Here is an 18,426-nt window from a genome sequence, read left to right as displayed (position 1 = left end):
AAATATAATAAATATATTTTTCTCTTAAATATTTATTTAAACACTTGGAAATGAAATATATTTTTAAAATTTATTTCTTATGGAATAAATAAATAAATACAATTCTTATTCGCTAACCTGCAAAAGCTAGAGATGCAGACGGCCGTACAATCATGAACGAACGGTAAATCAAATCCGCTGCGTTGTCAATGGCGGAAGGAGAAGAATCGAACACCAATCAGGTCTGTTACTCAAAGCACCTTTAAATTTCTTCTGCATTCATCCACTCGAATTTCTTCTGTTCATGTGTTTACGGTCACTGATTTCGATATTATTCCACTAGAGGCATCTTCCTTCTTTTTATACAATTATGTGATCCCGCGGTTCGATTCGGTGATCCTCCGATTGAATTTGAGCTTTAATTTTCACTATTTTCTACGGGAGTTTGATGTGCTGTTTCTTTTTTATTAATGCAGAATCATCATGTTGCTTTATGAAATTTTTTTAGGTTAGATACGAGTAGTTGTAATTTGAACTCGACGGTTGTCTCTTGAACAATGACAGCGTCGGCAAAAACTCTTGCTATTCCGGATCAGTCGAATAATGGCGACTGGACGGTTGTTTTACCTCGTCGTGGCAGGCAGAGGAAAAATTTGCCGAAGCTAAGAAAACAAGAAGATCAGCGGACTTGGTCTCCGTCTGATCAGGCCAATGATACAATCAGGGAATCGAAACTGTTGCATAAGATGGAAATCTGTATTGAGAAAGTTGAGAGCTCCCAATTTTATCGAACTCTTGTTGATGAGCTTGAAACGATGCCAGTCTTGGAATCCTTGAATAGGGTTTTGGCCTCGGAGTCGAAGATGGGGATGGTTATCTATGGCGTAGGAAGCATTGAAAATTATGAAAATCCTCGATTGCAGCTCAGTCTTGCTATATTGTTGAAGAGAAAATTTAGTTGGATTGGAAGGTTAGAAGTGTTCGATCCAATTCTTTCTGCAATCGAATGTCGGGTTATCGAATCCTTTGGTTGTTCTATTCTATCAGTAAATGAGCAAGGACGGCGATGTGCGCAGAAGCCAACAATGTTCTTCATGCCCCATTGCGAGGCAGAGCTGTACAACAATCTTTTACAGGAGAATTGGACGGGGGAGCTGTTGAATCATGTTGTGCTGTTTGGAAATAGCTTTGAGATCTATGAGCAGTTTGTATCTGAATTCAAGAACTCACCCGTTGTTGATTCGGCAAAGTACATCTTGGCCTCTAGAAAATTCTCACGCGAGATCAAAATCAAGACACTTTCAGATGAATATTTTGGTGCTTTCCATGATTCAAGTTGGCATTTTTTCAGCACTGTTTTACCGACAGAGCTGCAGTTCACAGATCTTTGAGGACATTGTCTAGTGCTTGGAAGAACAGCCAGGTAAATGTAGTGTTAAAATTGTTCATGAATTTTGATCTTTACTTGATTGTCTCTCATCTCAAAGTCTTATTAAATACTAACTATAGGAATATTTATCAAGAGAAAGAACATAAAGATGTCTCAACATTATAAAACAGCCTCATCGGCATCGGTATAAGATTCTAATGCATACAAAAAAGGTTTCTTGAGAGTAGAATTTTACACTATAGGGGTAGATCGATTTCTATCTCGCGACTATGATGAACTGAGTGTTCACTTGGTAGTGTCATGGTAGGTGACAACGACGATGTAGTTCTTCTTGATTCTAATGCATAGAAAAAAGGTTTCTTGAGAGTAGAAATTTACATTAAAGGGGTAGATCGATTTCTATCTCGCAACTATGATGAACTGAGTGTTCACTTGGTAGTGTCATGGTATGTGACAATGATGATGTAGTTCATCTTGCTAAGCATATCAGCCAATGTCAACGGTAACAATCTAAGTCCACCGCTAGCAGATAGTGTCCGCTTTGGCCCGTTACGAATTGCCGTTAGCCTCACGATTTTAAAACGTGTCTGTTAGGGAGAGGTTTCTACACCTTGAATGTTTCGTTCTCCTCTCCAACCACGTGGGATCTCACATCAACTCCCTATATTTGATCAATTGTTTGAATCATATGTCATAGTAGACCTTGATTATTGTGCTTTTCGTGTTAAATATCGAATCAACGATATAGTAAATTCATAAAGATCTTATACACCTAGGTGAAGGACTAGTTACTAGATCTCTTAGCTACAAACCTGTTTTCGTTTTGATCGGATTAAATCGAGCTTTTTAGTTGGAGAAGATCTTGTTTATAAACTCGTTAGGTTTTGCTTTACTTCTTACCATTAACAATAGCGTTGGAATGAATAGCTTCTATATAATGTGTGCTGACACTATTGATGCCGAAGAATAGTTTATTAGGAACCAACCTGATGTGTAGTTATATATATATATATATATATATATATATATATATAGTGTCTAGGGTTTCCATATACAATAATTTTCAGTTTGCCCCTAATCTTATAACTTAACAAACCATATACAATCATAAATTATAACCAAATGCCTCTAGAATAGAATCTTGTCTCCGAACAATGTCCTAATAAAGCGATGAAAGGGGAAAGACTACCACCACCTGTTCCCAAGGAGTTTGAAAGGTTCTAACTCTAATATTGTAATACAATTTAAGGATCTGAAAAACAGAAGATTAAATCTAAGCCATATATTCCACATCTTTTTATTTACACATTACAAATGCCAATGATATACAGCAGCTACCCAAGGAGAATGATCATTTTTTCTTCAACTTTCAAGCTTTTTTCTAGTGATTGATTAAATATAAAATCATATGAATTCAATACTTTCCCATAGCAGCAGCTATTGTGTGAGTGGAATGCATTCTAGCTCAACCTCAAGAACACCTCTCTCCACATTCTGCAATCTAAGAGATATATCCTGTCTAACCTTTCCATCTACAAGGTTAATGATTCCATCTTTTACCAACGTATTGTCATTACTTGCCACCCATTTTCCCAGCTGCATTGATTCATCAATTGTCGACTTCTCGTACGCCCTTGTGGCTGCAACCAATGGTTGAATGTCGATTTCGGCCTCGCCCATGAAGTCATCAGTGGAAAATGTGTCCTTATCATAGACAAGCTGCAGAAATCATCATTTCGTATCTCTTACTAACTGTAGATGAGATCTAATATACTTGGAAGCTTAAGAACTTAATGACTAAAGACAGGAGGTTCCTTGATGAAGAAGATGCTTTTGGCAAGAAACGGTGATAGATTTGGAATAAGGGACTCAACTTTCTACAACATAGTACTCAAAATTTGATTTAGTTGTTGAAATCATGATTTCATTCTCGAACAAGTTATGTTTTTGCTCACCACTTTTAGCGGAGGTATATGTTCGGGAATCGACAACATTAGGCTCTCATTCCAAACTGGGTTAAGGTTGCTCTTTATGACGCGAGTCCTCACCGACTGCAACAAATAGCAGTAGGAATCAGTACTAGATAACAGTGTAGCTAATACAAATCATAAACCCGAATGTGAATCGAAGTAATATAAAAGAGAGGCTCACTTGGTGACCCAATACGAGAATTACATAGGGATCACTGGACACCACGTCTCTAATAGCTAGGTTCGTGCCTCTAACCACATTGACCTTAACCAACCCGACGAACTCGACCATACCTGCCTACAAACATTACATCTAAAGTAATAAGATCCAACATCCATATCAAACAAAAATTTTAAGCCACAACACTTGCTTTGCTTTTTATTTCCCTCACTCATCTCCAACATAATTTGACTGCTAGCTCAAAGTTCCAGCTTTACATTTTCAACTGTTCATTGATGAAGAATATGCATTTGTAAGAGATAAAACTCATTCTTGGTTAATCAGAGCATTTTGAATTCATTAGAACCGTTTAGTGTGCTTATTCAGTCCCCCCTTCATCTTGAATGTGTAGTCTAATAACTTAAGAAAGCACATTTTTATGGCTCAACATATCAAATGATCCCTACTAGTTTGAGTGTTGGGGTGGCTCAAGTATTGAAGACTAGTATGTCAAGTAGCATATGAGTAGCATATCTAAGGGCTCGAATAAACAATAACTTATCATGCATCAATTTTTGGAACAAAATTATAACAATCTTTTTGAGGAGGGTCGTTAAGGGTCAACTTGAGAACATTAAAGAATGAAAAACAGAATTCCTCAGATTAGGGACCTCATGAAATAAATGATATATAACCACATGGATCTGCGTAAATGCCGCAGAATTAACACTCTTAAAACCTCAAGTTTTATAGATTTTATTTGATCAATGTGGAAATTGTTAGCGTCCAATATCTTAAATTAGGAGAGGAATGGTTGCAACCAAAAATTTGAAAACAAAAAGGAATTTGTGATCTCTACAGCAATCCACAACTTAAAATGCTGAAAGAAATCATTAATAAGAAAAATCCATAATCAAAGAAACTTACTGACGCTAGTCTTGAGATTGAAGGGTTGCTCTTGTCGAAACTCTTGTGGTCACTATCTCTTTTAACTCGGCTGTTACGAAACGCATTCGCAATGCGATGCCTAGTAGCTAGTTTCTCATATTGCCTTTTGTCCTGGGAACCATTCTTGCTTGAAGAGTTAATTTGAGAGCATGGTGAAATCCTTTTATTAACTGAGCCATCACTAGAATTATGACCATTGCCGTTATAAAATTGTAGCAGTTCATACTTTCTCCTGAATTTACAAGAAATGTGATTCTTTAATACAATAGAATGTACTCAATATTTCAGATTCCTCGATAAATGAATGAGCGTGTGCTAGCAATACCTTATAAACTCAAAGCGCTCCTCTATACAGGAATCTGGTTTTGGTTTCCTGGTCAAATCTATGATGCCGGCTTCATATTTCTTGTTTACATCTGCGTTTCCACCCATGCTTATAAAAGTATTGACTTGTTCATCCGTCCAATTATCTAGCTTCACTGAGAAAACCTGGAATTTGTTGTTGGTAAATTTAGATCATAAAATTCTTTGCATGAGATATGAGCCTTCAGTATTGAAATTAAAGTCCATATCAAAATAGTAAACAGGAATTACTTCAAAATTCAATTCAGATGATCAATATAATAGGAAGGATCACATAAGTATATCCTACTGAGAATAACTTCTTTTTGGAGTTCAACAGCATTTGGAGCGGGGGATTTGAAGCTCTAACGTCTTGGTCGTGGATACTTTTGGGTATGCTCACTTTGGCTATCCTAACGAGAATAACTATCTTCAAACAATTAAAGATCAACTATTTATATTCCCTACTGAAACAAGTTGAGATGGAAACTGCTTTCCCCTGTTGCCCTTATCAAGTCTCAGCAACTAAATCCCAAATCTGCCTTACAACCCAAAATGTCGCATCCATAATTCTTCTTTCATTTTTTTTTTTTTGTTTAATGCATATAGATCAAGTATCACCACTCCCTACATTATGCTCGTGGACCACCCTTACTAGTCCTAAGAGTGCCTTTGCCCATCCCAGCGCCAACTTCCGGAGATGGCAAAGGTTTTAAACTAAGGTTTCCACCTGGGGCTTAAACCAGGACTTTAGAGGGCATCTCCAACTATCCCAATCCCTTGCCATCAAGAGAATTCCTTAGGGTGCATCCGTGATCTTTTTGTCCACCAGAAAATTGTCCTCAATAGAAATTATGCTAATTTCCTTGAAGTCAGAACATGAAGCATCCTAAACATACATGCTCTAAATTTTAAGTACTCAGAATTTCCAACCATCATCATCAAGGTTCACAACCAAAACATTCTTTCCTCATACAACTACAGTGCCAAATTTCCTTTTACACTTGAAGGAGTACAATTTATCATCTATATCAAGTATCAATCAACTGTGGGAGCAGACGTGCAAATAAAAGCATCTGACATTTGTTCATTTGGGTATACTGTTCAAGGTATTTTGAGGTTGATGATGAGCATAGAAAGATCAAAGGTTATATTATTTAGATTGTGATTTTGGAGCGTCAGACTATGATAGTGTTCTTTGGCAATGTTGATACTGTGACCTGCTTTACGATATTGTCTAATGCCATAAATTTTTTCTAATATGGAAAGCTTATCTAAAATGATCACGTCATCAAGCAGCATGGTCAAGACCTACATTGTGTGTTTGTTATTAGGAGATAATAAAGAAACAAGAAGAAGTTTCAGTAGATATCAAAGGTAAATACTCCAAGAAGAATAGGAAAAAGAAGAAGAAGAAGAAGAAACCTTAGAGATATGAACTCCAAGACTTCTGTGTACTCCAGAACACTTTATACAGATAAATACTCCCAAATTTAACGATCTGCATCCAAAAATCAGAGATTATGAACAAAAAACTAAACTCATGTTGAAGAAGTTTCAGTAGATATCAAAGGTAACAGTTGCATTTTGTGTGATGTAGAAACCACCCCAAGACATCAAGAGTGATAAAAGTAACTGATCCTTTTCTAATTTATACACATTAAAGAGACTTGTCAGGTGTGACATAAAGTGGCCTAAGGAGATTCAATGGTCAGCCCAAGTAGATTGAGGTCTCAATTCCCTAATAATAGTCCATTTGTTTCTTCCAGAAGAGATCAGAATAAAGATCTCAACAACAATCATACGGCAACTATTAACTTACTCCCTCCCTGTGCCCTAGAAAAGAGAGAAAAAGAGGCACGCAACATATGAAAACGGTCAGTTGGCTGAAGTTTAATCCACTTATTCAACGTCTGAATAACTGACTTGAGGGAGGAACTTCCAAGAGGGAATTGTTTCCCCATGGGTTCATATGGAAGGACAAGAAAGGAAAGAAACAATGGCAAAACAGAAAAAACTGTTCTATTGATGTCAGAAGAAACTTGAGAGTAAGGAATGGGAACTTCTCTCTTGAACAATTCAATGGCACCTAGTTTTAAATTTTCATCACATTTCCCACACACCACACTACAATTTGGTCAGGACTTCAAGGAGAAAGAGAGTCAATTTGAAACTTGTATGAATGAATATCTAAATAAAAAGAAAATAAAACATTTAGACTTACACCCATTTCGGATCTGGTGAGCCACAATCTGCACATAACTTATTACCAGATTGGCGCAACAGATCTTCCAACCTTTTCTGGGGGCCTGATTGAAGGCAGCACAAGATAATATAGTTAACAAAGCTTCTTCAAATATATCTGGTGGTGATAGGGTACTAGAAACATAACTCATTACAAAAGAACGTAAAAAGTGCACATGACGATTATCAGTGGGAAATAAATACAACATTCAAGAAAGTAGAAACATGGGTACGCAACAGAGATTGGGAGCATGGCAAACAACAAATTCTCAAACTTAATCTGACCAAAAATATAATAACAATTGAGAAAAAAATGTACAAGACCTTGAACTTAGGATTCTATTCGTTTATAATATAGGGGGTTTCCTGTTCCCCTCGTTCTACACTGAGCATTCTTTAGTTTTAAGATGGGATCAGTTCAGCTTTGTGTTATGGTCCCAGAAAAAGTTAAAGGAAGGGAAAACTTAAACCAAATTAAGAAGGTTGCTATCATTTTGATATTCACGAGAAACAACTAAAAGCGTGTCATCAAGAAAATGCAAGTGGTCAAATCATCCAATCAGACCCTCATCGACTCCAGTGTAAGAATCATACTAAAGCAATTACTTAGCAGAAGATGACAAAAAAAGAGATCACCTGGTCTTAGGAGGGGAAATCTTGTCCTGCAAGCTCAAGTAGGTTAAATGTTTCAAGATCAAACTCTAAGAATCATTTGAGATTTCAGCTTCTAGAGTGCTAAAAGTTAAATCTTGTCAAATATAGGTTTGGGTGAATTTTGTTTCTATTTCTTGAATCTTATTTCCTCATTTCCTTGATTCTTTTTTTATTATTATTTCTTATTTATAGTTTGTTGGGTCTTGAAGTTGAGGTTATTGATTCTTAGTTTCTCATTTATTTCATTTCACTTGTTTCTTTGAGAATCGATACTTCACGTCAATCTCGATTTTGCATTCAAGACTTGCTTCTTAAAGTACTTGATATTGCAAACTCTTAAATATTTGTTTCCTATTTGGAGAGATTTTAAATATTTTTTAGGGAGTGCTACATCTTTTGAGTGAAACACGTGAGGGAGTGATTGTAAGGTCCAATTTTCTATATGCTAACATCTTTTTGCAGCCATGTATACTCAAAATAGAGCTTCAAGGAATTGCCACAAGTTGATCAAAACTTGCTTCCATTGTTCGTTGGGAAGATTTAAAATCCTGAGTACCTTCTTTGGAAGGAGGAAATGGATGCCATATTTGATCACCACAAGTACACTGAAAAGGGAAAGGTAAAAGTTTGTCTCGGCATTTGAGAAATATGCACTGACACGGTGAAATGTTTAGTTGTCAAAGACAGTGGAAATCATGCAATACCCTCATGGAAAGAGTTCAAGCTTCTAATGAGGAAGCGTTTAGTTACTAATTCTTTCCACAAATTGAACTTTGAGACAGGGAGCAAAAATGTGGAAAAATACTATGAAAAGATGCTCTCATTGCTTGAGGAGATTAACTTATATGTGGATGAGGAAGCTACCATGAACCGTTCTACCAAGGACTTAATGAGGAGATTGCAGAGATGATTGCCAATCAAGAAGAAATTCAACCTTGTGAGGATTTGATCTTAAGGCTATCCATTGGAAGCATTGAACAGTGGAATATCTAACAGCTAAACTGAGCATTCTGATGTTACCCAAACTACAGTAAAAGACCTTTCATTGAAGTTCAAAATGATTCCTAGTTCACTAATTAATTAATCTCTCATGATATAAATTAATTTTTAGACTGGAAGACATATTACTGGCCAAAGAATCAGCAAGATGACTAGATTTTACATTTTCCACAATTAAACTAATTATGGGATTTAGCTCCATCTACTTTCAATATAATTCCATAGTAAATGCTATTACATTTAAAAATATATTGAGAATTGAAGATATAATACCAGAGAGCTGTTGATCCTTTTTCCAGTTCCACTGTTGCGTTTCTGAATCTGAATACAAGAGATCATAGAGAATTGAAGAACTGAAAAAGAGTGAAAGATCTGACAGCTAAACTATGTATTCTGATGTTACGCAATCTACAGTAAAAGATCACTTGTTAAAACGTTAAAAATGATTCCTAACTGAGTAATTAATTAATCTCCTGAAATTGGAATGCACAACATACAATACTTGTATCAACTCAGCAGGTTAACTAGGTATTACATTTCCTACAATTTACACTTCCTCCAGGATTTGGCTTCTTCTTCTTTCAAAAATATTCCTTAATGAGTGCAAGTGCATTTATAGAGATACAGAGAAGTGAGATATAATACCAGAGGGCATTCGACTCCAGTCCCAGCCTCGCATTTCTGAATCTGGAAACAGAAGATCGAAGAGACAAACGCCTAGCACATTTCAATCATGTCAAGGAAATTTCAATAATAACATGAGCTGAGCTCTTTATACATCGGTAACAATAGATACATTCTTACAATTCTTAAGCAATATGAGTAATGGCCTAAAAGAATAGATAGCAGTGAACAGGTCCCAATGGTCCATTTGAACAAATGAAAAATAAGTGCCTACCCACCATGCTACAATACAAGTTCCAATATATTGAAGAGGATACTCATTTAGTAGTAAATGTAAATCCTATATGTTTGTGATGATCATGTCTACACTCTTATTTCCAACCTCCACAACAAAAACAGAATAATCACACAAGATTGACGTATAAAGTTTCAGCAGTTTTCAAGTACACCAATTAGTTCTATTATAATTACTCAATAGCTTATAGTAACTAAGGCTTTTCTTTGATGGTTCGAGCACACTTCGCATCCAAAGATTTAGTCAACCAGCTCAAATTTTCTGAAATTTTGGTCTTTCCATGTCCATAGACAATCTTGATTTTCAATATCACACAGTTATTTTGGTGAGATTCCACATTGGTTGGAGAGGGAAGTGAAACATTCATTATAAGGGTGTGGAAACCTCTCCCTAGCAGGTGCGTTTTAAACATTGAGAGGAAGCCCAGAAGGAAAAACTTAAAGAGAACAATATCTGCTAGCGGTGGGCTTGAACTGTTACAATTTTACTTCCTAAAGAGAGACCCTTCCATAAGATTATCAAATGGGACACCGCATTCAAATCCCAATAGTTTTTCGGAGTCCATAAGAGACTTATTACACCCAAAAAAAAGTTCAACCTTAAGGGAAGATAAATCATATGACGCATCAATATAATGTATCAATCATCTCAATAAAAATCAAAAAGCTTTGCAAGTTATCAATGACTTAATTACTATTACAAAAATGTTTTATGGTACAACAAATGTGAAGGGAGGAATTCGACCCTCCAACCTCAGAGGAAGGAATAGACAGGCAAATGCTCCGGTTGGCTATAAAATATGTTTATTACTCACCATTATACTTACTCTCATAAAAGGAAATATTTGGACAACAAAAAAAAAATCATCAATGAACTGATTTTGTAATATCCCAAATGAATGTTTGAGAAGTATCAACTGGAAATATGAACTTTTTAGCTCATAGGAGAGATTGCAAGGGTTGAAAGGACACCATACATTTCAAATAATTAAGAAGCGGTTCAATCTTAAGTTCATCCACACAAGATCTGTCTCTCCACCCAATCTCCATTTTTTTTAACTCTAGCCCATACTCGCCATTCTATTTGAGAACCAGTTCTATCTCTAGTTATCCAAATATTTGCCCACTTAGCATATAACTTCTAAGGGGTATCTAGAAACTCTAAAACATTCCATTGAGCATAAACTTGGAAACCTATCAACATACTTCAAATACCAGCTGATATTTTTTCATCTCGACTATGAAGCACATGATGTCGGGGACGTAATATGTCAATATGATCTAGATTATTCAAAATGTATCTAAAGCTTCCTAAAACCTGTAGTTTGTAGGAGAAAGTAAACTTTTATTGAGATTAAAATGAAAGAATACCAGACAAAAGAGAGTGGACATACAAAAAGACAGCCCAACAAAAGTAGCCTCGAAGTTAACATACAAAGAAGGGATCAATTCAATATAATAAGTCCCAGAGGATAGATACAAAAATCCTGGGAGAATGGTGCCCAAATTGAGGCATCTTCCCTTTTCAAACAAGAGAATTCCAGTTAATCAGTAGTTAATCTAATCATCACTTTACTGGCTACTGTAAGGCCCCTCAACTTCCTATTGGATGATTAACTATTCAACTAAGAACTGATATTCAAATCTTAATCTGTACACTAAGCCACAAAGTTTTCTTCCAGTATTGAGTATCAGTAGTATAATCCACCAAACTGAAGTCTAGTGAGTTTCACATTCTAATATCACAAGAATCCCAACCCTTAAATTCACAAAATTTATCAACGCGAAGATATCTTGGGCTATGAACACGAGTAATCATTTGCAGAGATGAAAAAATACCTGAAACGGCATTTGAATCGGAGTTCTTCGACTGGGTTGACATCTCCAGCCTCAAACAACGAGAACACAAATCATGAAAGAACGGGGGAATCTGAAAGCAGCAATTCTCTTAGTTAATCCACTAGGTCATAATCTAAAACTTGAGAGAAAGAGCATTATAAACACAGTGGAAAGGAAATCAAAGGAGTTCTTACAGGTTTGTACAATGACGAATGAAATGATTAAGCGTAGATTAACATAGCTCTGCCCTGCCTTTTCTCTGCATGTAACAAAATCAAAATGTAGTAACGAAAACGAAAATCCAACACTCCAATGCCAAAATTAAACCGAATACGCATAACAAACAAGCTGAAAAACTCCAAATAATGCTTACCGTTCAAGGAACAAAAGAAGGAAGGCGCGATGCTAGAAATAGTTCAACGCATTTAACGGAAAATCTGCAGATAACGAAGCATACAAAACGCTCGTAAACGAAAAATGTCGAAGAATTAACGAAAACCGCAAAACCTTATCATCTTCGGTGAAATTTGGTGGAACAAATACAGAGAAAAAACTGAAATCACAGAGAAATTGATAATATCAGAATGTGTATCTCATTGCTCAAAAATTGTTGGTCGGTTAGCAACAAACTTCAATTGATTTTGAGAAAAGAAGAAATGGGCCCGATGATCTTCGATGGAAAAGAAAAAAAATCATTGATGTTCGTTCAAGTCAACGTAGTTCATGGATATGATGTAAGTGTCCAGAAGAGATGATGATTAATTAAAAATAATTAGTTCAAAATCCAGTAATTAACAGATAATTAGTTGAAAATTAAATCAGTTAATTAACAGATTTTCTTAAAATTATAATAATGAAGAAGAACAGGTCAAGAGGGCGGTAGGAACATCTAATGCACGTTGTTTACTTATTTTTTAACCACACAATTTTTTTAAAAATTTATAATTAAATTTATATTTTTCGTTTGGACTTTTTATGCGTCAATTTAAACATTCGGAACCGTCTAAGTTCACCGCTGTCAAATATTGTTATATTTGACCTTTCCCTTTTGGACTTCCGTTCAAGATTTTTAAAACATGTTTGCTAGAGAGAGATTTTCGCACACTTGTAAAGAATGTCTTGTTCTTCTCTCCAACTAATGTGGGATCTCACAATCCACTCCCTTCGAGGCTCAGCGTCCTCGCTAGCACACCGTCTAGTGTCTGACTCTGATACCATTTGTAACAGTCTAACCTCACCGCTAACAGATATTGTCTTTTTTGAGTTTTAACTTTCGAGCTTCACTGTTTAAAACTTTAACTTCAAAAACACTCTCACAGTTAACATATAGATGAAATCGTGAGTATCAAGTTTCAAAAATAACCACGAACTTTCAAAAAATAACATTAAAAAGTCTGGAAATGATTTAGGAGAGATACACACAGATTTTATGTATATATTAATATAATATTTTTTTTAATAAAGATTCTTTTTTAAAATTTTATTAAAATAGAATGGAAGGATATTAATTAAACTTTTTAAATCTAAAAATATTTTTGAAACAAAAATGATAATTATATTTTTAATTTTTAAAAAATCTAAATCTAAAATTATATTTTTTAAAATACTATTTACTTGGTGTAAATAAATATGAAATTACTAAATAAATAAATAAATAAATAAATAAAACAGCCAATTGAAATAATGAAATGTTGTACAGCGACTGTGTTAATAATACTTAGTGTAAATAAATATGAAATTACTAAATAAATAAATAAATAAATAAATAAAACAGCCAATTGAAATAATGAAATGTTGTAGTGCGATCACAATACTTAGTGTAAATAAATATGAAATAAATAAATAAATAAAACAGCCAATTGAAATAATGAAATGTTGTACTGCGACTTTGTTAATAATACTTAGTGTAAATAAATATGAAATTACTAAATAAATAAAACAGCCAATTGAAATAATGAAATGTTGTACTGTGACTGTGTTTTACTAACGGTAAGACTTCTATTTAAACTAAAACAATTCCTATAAATCAACGAAAATACACCATTAAGGTTGACTCCTAATTAAAATGAATAATTTAAATTTTGATATATTTCGAATATTTTTATTAATTTAGAAAATAATTGACGAGAGAATATTAATATTAATATTCTAAAAGTTAGCCAAAGGTCTACCTACCACTAATTCAAATGCTTTTCCCAAATTCAAAATCTTCTCCCTCCGCTCATTCAGACAGATCTTTTTCGTGGAAGGCACCAACATTTGTCTGGTGACAACTTTTTATGCGTCGCACTGCCAACGCTCCTAGTTGCATTTATTGCGGTAACGGGATAGCAATTGTGTGACGCTTGTTGTAATTCGATGAACAAGTCAATCGTGAAAAATTTAAACGTCGTGAACAACATCGACGTATACTCGAGTTACGTTTGCTAGAAATATTTTAGAAAACGATTTGAAATAATTGAATAAATATTGAAAGTAACGTTATATAATTATAAGCAAAAGACAACACGACTACTTAAATAAAATATAATTTGTCCAATAGGGAATGTAATATAGATGAAAGTAGTATTTATTAAAGAATAATGTTTGATATAAAACTCCATTTAATTAATGATATTAAGAATATTTTTAGATTATATATATATATTTTTAATTTAAATTAATGGGCGACAAAGATTGAATGGAGACAGAAAATTTAATATACCATAAAACTTTAATTGTTTTTTAACTATAATTTTAACCTAAAAAAGAATAAAAGAAAAGAAATAAAAAGAAATAAATAAATAACAGAAAAGGACATATTTGTATTTCTAGGTTCTTCACCATTTCTTACAGTATCAAGTGGAAAGCTTAAGCCGCCCTTCCGCCTGTACTCTGTCGTCCGCCATTCACGAACTCTGTTCTCCGGCCGAAGCTTCGCCCTTCCGCCATTGAAGTACGGTCTCAGAAGCTCTGTCTAATGTCATCAGAAACTGTTTCGCCGGCCATGGAGTCTTTGGTTCTGCAACTCCATGAAATCTCTGCTGTTAAGTTCGGCAACTTCAAGCTCAAGTCCGGTATATACTCTCCTATTTACATTGATCTTCGTGTTATTGTCTCATACCCTTCACTTCTCAGCCAAATCTCCAAAACCCTAATCTCTTCTCTTCCGCCGTCTACCTCCTACGACCTCGTTTGTGGTGTTCCTTACACTGCCCTTCCTATTGCGACTTGTATCTCCGTTAGTGACAATGTTCCGATGGTTATGCGTCGGAAGGAGATTAAGGATTACGGGACGGCGAAAGCTATTGAGGGCCATTATGAAGCGGATCAAATATGTTTAATTATTGAGGATTTGGTGACGAGCGGTGCGTCGGTTTTGGAAACTGCTGCGCCGCTGCGGGCGGCGGGGTTGAAGGTGAGTGATGCGGTTGTGTTGCTTGATAGAGAACAGGGCGGGCGGGAGAATTTGGAGGAGAATGGGATTAAATTGCATTCGATGATTAAGTTGAGTGAGATGGTGAGGATTTTGAAGGAGAAGGGGAAGGTTGGAGAAGAAATGGAAGGGGTGGTCGCAAGATTCTTGGAGGAGAATCGGAAGGTTGCGGTGCCGAAAGTGGAGAAGCCTGTTAGAGTTAAGGCCATTTCCTTTCCAGAAAGAGCGAAATTGGCGAAGAATCCGATGGGGAAGAGGCTGTTCGAGGTGATGGTCGAGAAGGAAAGCAACTTGTGCGTAGCGGCTGATGTTGGCACCGCCTCGGAGCTGCTCGATATCGCCGAGAAAGTAAGAACATCTAGAATTTCTGAATTTTCTTGGGATTTTCATCAACACTCAGATTAAGAAAAGTAAACGAAATCATTAAGAACAAATGAAAATGAATTGGGTTTTAAAGTAAAAACCAGAGAGTTCTTCGTTTCCTGTTCTTGTAATCCCTTTGGATTCTGTTGCTCTGGCTAACGAAGCTCTTGGTAGAATTTTATGCCTGGGAAGCATTTATAGCTTTTAGGACCGTCCCACGAAACATCATGGTTGATAATTTCGAACTATCTTTGTTTGTTTATCCTTTGCTTTGTGTCAATCAGGTTGGACCAGAGATTTGCTTACTGAAAACTCATGTGGATATACTGCCAGATTTCACTTCCGACTTCGGTTCCAAACTTCGCTCGGTATATTTCTTCCACGAACTTTGCACTTATTATAGATTTTAGCAATACCTTGGGACATAGGTTAGTTGTTAATGCTTGTTCATGTACGGTAGTATTGATGGTGAGATGCCAAGGATGTTGATAACAAGAATATCATTAACCTTATGAACTTGTTAATTTGGTACCCTGTTTTGACATTACCAGCAGTTCATTACTTCCATATTTTCAATACCATCTTTAGGATATCAGCTGGGTTATAAAAGTGCCTCACGGTTACTTTCTTCATATGTTGGAGCCCTTTTTCGGGAAGGTGTAGTGTGAGATCTCACATTGGTTGGAGAGGAGAACAAAGCATTCTTTATAAGGGTGTGGAAACCTCTCCCTAACAGACATGTTTTAAAAACCTTGAGGGAGAGCTCAAAGAGGACAATATTTGCTAGTGGTGGGCTTGGGCTATTACACGTGGGCTAAGGTTAGGTTTAATGGCTCTTGTATTCTAAGAAAAATCTGCTCCATTTGGTAACAGTTTCATTTTTAACTGGTTCTTAAAATCTACTCTTTTTAGTTTTAAAACTTTTGGCAGAATGGTTTAAGCTGCTTCATATTTGCTTACATTAACTCACTGCAATGCAGATTGCTGAGAAACACAACTTCTTAATCTTTGAAGATCGCAAGTTTGCAGACATTGGAAATACAGTAACAATGCAGTATGAAGGGTAGGCCTCTCAGTTTTCCAAATTAGTTTAGCTGTTTCTTACATTCATTTACTTTTACTTCTCAGCAATATCTTAGGAGGTTGTCCCTGAAATCTCGTGTTTCGAATGCAGGGGTATTTTTCATATATTAGACTGGGCAGATATAATCAATGCTCACATTATCTCTGGTCCTGGAATTGTAGATGGATTGAAATTAAAGGTATACATACAGCAACACTCAAATGATAGTTTAATCGGGGTTCATAATGGTGTGTTTGCGAGTATTTTCTAGAAGATACTAAAATGTTTCTTTTTTTGATGAAATACTTGTGCTTTCTCCGACCGTGTTCATCGAACAAGTATTTTGAACAGCTGCTATTTGCTAAAGTGTTCTAGACCAATGATTTCTTCAATAGCAATCTAGTCGTACTTCCATTTCGCAAATTTATTTATCATTCTGGATGGTGTAGGGGTTGCCTCGAGGTCGGGGTCTTTTACTGTTGGCTGAAATGAGCTCAGCTGGAAATCTTGCCACCGGAGATTACACGTCTGCAGCAGTTAAAATTGCAGAAGAACATTCTGACTTCGTAATCGGTTTCATATCGGTTAATCCAGCATCCTGGCCAGGTGCGCCTGGAAATCCAACATTCATTCATGCTACACCCGGAGTCCAAATGGTCAAGGGTGGTGACAATCTTGGACAGCAATACAATACCCCATACTCTGTAAGTTTCATCCAATATTTTCTTCTGCATCTTCTGTTCTCGACACTCGACATGAACTGCTATCAACTACAGAATTGAACTTGGTGTTAGGAATCACGACTCTCCACATTGGTATGATATTGTCCACTTTGAGCATAAGCTGGCTTTGTTTTGGGCTTCCCCAAAAGACCTCATGCCAATGGAGATAGTATTCCTCACTTATAAACCCATGATCTTCCACTAAATTAACCAATATGGGACTCACTCCCAATAATCCTCAACACTTGGCTTCATCCTTTTTAATCTTTCTTTACTCCCACTAATTGGTAGTCGATATAGGGAGGTCGTAGAAAGGAAAACTAGAAATGGTTGAAATTCTGATAGTTCTTGTTTGCTTTTTGTTATTTATATGATTTAAGAGAGAGATTATCAAACATATTAGTTTCTGAATGTATGGAAAATAGAACTTAGGAGGAGTTCATTCAAATTTCGTAATGGTTACCCACCTAACATATTGACATCCTAGGGGCATTCAAACTCAATATTTGGAGGCTTAGGTGGTAGTCACACGAGATTAATAAAAGAAAAGCCTGAAATGGCATATTATGAACTGAAATTTGGGAAATTATGTTGTGCAGGTTGTCTATGATAGAGGAAGTGATATCATAATAGTCGGGCGTGGGATAATAAAGGCAGCTAATCCCGCCGATGCAGCTCGAGAGTATCGTCTACAAGGATGGGATGCGTATTTAGCTAAGACCACCTAGAACAATTATTCACTTAGCTTTAATAACTTCTCCGGTGCTCGATGAATGTCGTTTCTTTTTTTCTACTTTTCCTTTTCGCTCGAGTTGCTTTCCCCTACATGCTTGCAGGATTTGGATTCTGGAGGGCTACTTAAGGGAAGCATCGCTGATTCAGCTTTGAAATAATTTCAACCTACTTCATGTAAGCTTGTTTTAAGGAACAATGTGTGTTCTAATGTAATCCTTTGGTTGATCATGAGAATGAAAGTAATTTGTCAGATTTCTCTGTCTTTAATTTCTATGTTACAGTTTAGGCAACAATTTGTCCTTTGTAACAATGTGATCTCTATCGATAGAAATATTGTTAAGATACCTGTGGAAGTAGGGACCAAATATTTTAAACTACGAAGAGTCGATTGTTTCTTGATAAAAGTTGATGTTTATTTTGATATTATCTGTCACGATATTGATTACATCTTAATCTTAAAAAACTAAGACTTAGAAGATGAATTAGGACACGAAAATGTAATAGTCGAAGTCCACTAGTAGATATGGGATCTCATAATCCACTCCCCTTGTAAAGAATGTTTCATTTCTCTCTTCACTGATGTGGGATCTCACAATCCACTCCTCTTGGATGCAGCATTCTCGCTGACACATTTCTTAGTGTCTAGCTCGTATACCATTTGTAACAGTTAAAACCCACTACTAGC

General features: G+C 35.8%; 3 protein-coding genes across 7 annotated transcripts; 2 read left to right on the top strand and 1 right to left on the bottom strand.

Moving 5' to 3' along the window:
* The first annotated feature begins 110 nt into the window (after positions 1-110).
* On the top strand, positions 111-8,809 carry LOC111810554 (protein SENSITIVITY TO RED LIGHT REDUCED 1-like). 3 transcript variants are annotated; one of them, XR_002817410.1, is made up of 4 exons: positions 111-221; positions 456-1,402; positions 8,150-8,306; positions 8,470-8,809. XR_002817410.1 is itself a non-coding variant. In XM_023697285.1 (3 exons), exon 2 carries the CDS (start codon positions 537-539, stop codon positions 1,368-1,370), a length of 834 nt encoding a protein of 277 aa, XP_023553053.1. In that variant the 5' UTR covers positions 111-221; positions 488-536; the 3' UTR covers positions 1,371-1,402; positions 8,150-8,809. The 3 variants fall into 3 exon arrangements, 2 of the variants coding, with proteins under 2 accessions (XP_023553053.1, XP_023553043.1); XM_023697285.1 differs by having other exon boundaries at positions 488-1,402; positions 8,150-8,809; XM_023697275.1 differs by having other exon boundaries at positions 8,150-8,809.
* Positions 2,470-12,186, bottom strand: LOC111810532 (probable ADP-ribosylation factor GTPase-activating protein AGD11). 3 transcript variants are annotated; one of them, XM_023697248.1, is made up of 12 exons: positions 11,817-12,186; positions 11,638-11,702; positions 11,444-11,534; positions 9,332-9,403; positions 8,960-9,007; positions 7,014-7,098; positions 6,215-6,290; positions 4,773-4,936; positions 4,427-4,679; positions 3,521-3,637; positions 3,325-3,420; positions 2,470-3,088 (listed from the first exon to the last, which is right to left on the bottom strand). In XM_023697248.1, the coding sequence occupies exons 3-12, from the start codon at positions 11,484-11,486 to the stop codon at positions 2,807-2,809; spliced, it is 1,236 nt and encodes a 411-aa protein (XP_023553016.1). In that variant the 5' UTR covers positions 11,487-11,534; positions 11,638-11,702; positions 11,817-12,186; the 3' UTR covers positions 2,470-2,806. The 3 variants fall into 3 exon arrangements, with proteins under 3 accessions (XP_023553016.1, XP_023553023.1, XP_023553031.1); XM_023697255.1 differs by having other exon boundaries at positions 9,332-9,373; XM_023697263.1 differs by lacking the exon at positions 3,521-3,637.
* A 2,070-nt stretch (positions 12,187-14,256) lies between these two features.
* Positions 14,257-18,008, top strand: LOC111810509 (uridine 5'-monophosphate synthase-like). Its single transcript, XM_023697221.1, has 6 exons — positions 14,257-15,206; positions 15,506-15,589; positions 16,202-16,284; positions 16,396-16,483; positions 16,734-16,988; positions 17,606-18,008. The coding sequence occupies exons 1-6, from the start codon at positions 14,403-14,405 to the stop codon at positions 17,732-17,734; spliced, it is 1,443 nt and encodes a 480-aa protein (XP_023552989.1). The 5' UTR covers positions 14,257-14,402; the 3' UTR covers positions 17,735-18,008.
* The last annotated feature ends 418 nt before the right edge of the window (positions 18,009-18,426 follow it).

The sequence above is a fragment of the Cucurbita pepo genome, chromosome LG01 (assembly GCF_002806865.2).
Source record: "Cucurbita pepo subsp. pepo cultivar mu-cu-16 chromosome LG01, ASM280686v2, whole genome shotgun sequence".
Lineage (NCBI taxonomy): Eukaryota > Viridiplantae > Streptophyta > Magnoliopsida > Cucurbitales > Cucurbitaceae > Cucurbita > Cucurbita pepo.
The sequence above is the reverse complement of the archived record's forward strand: the minus strand, read 5'-3'. Positions and strand labels throughout refer to the sequence as shown.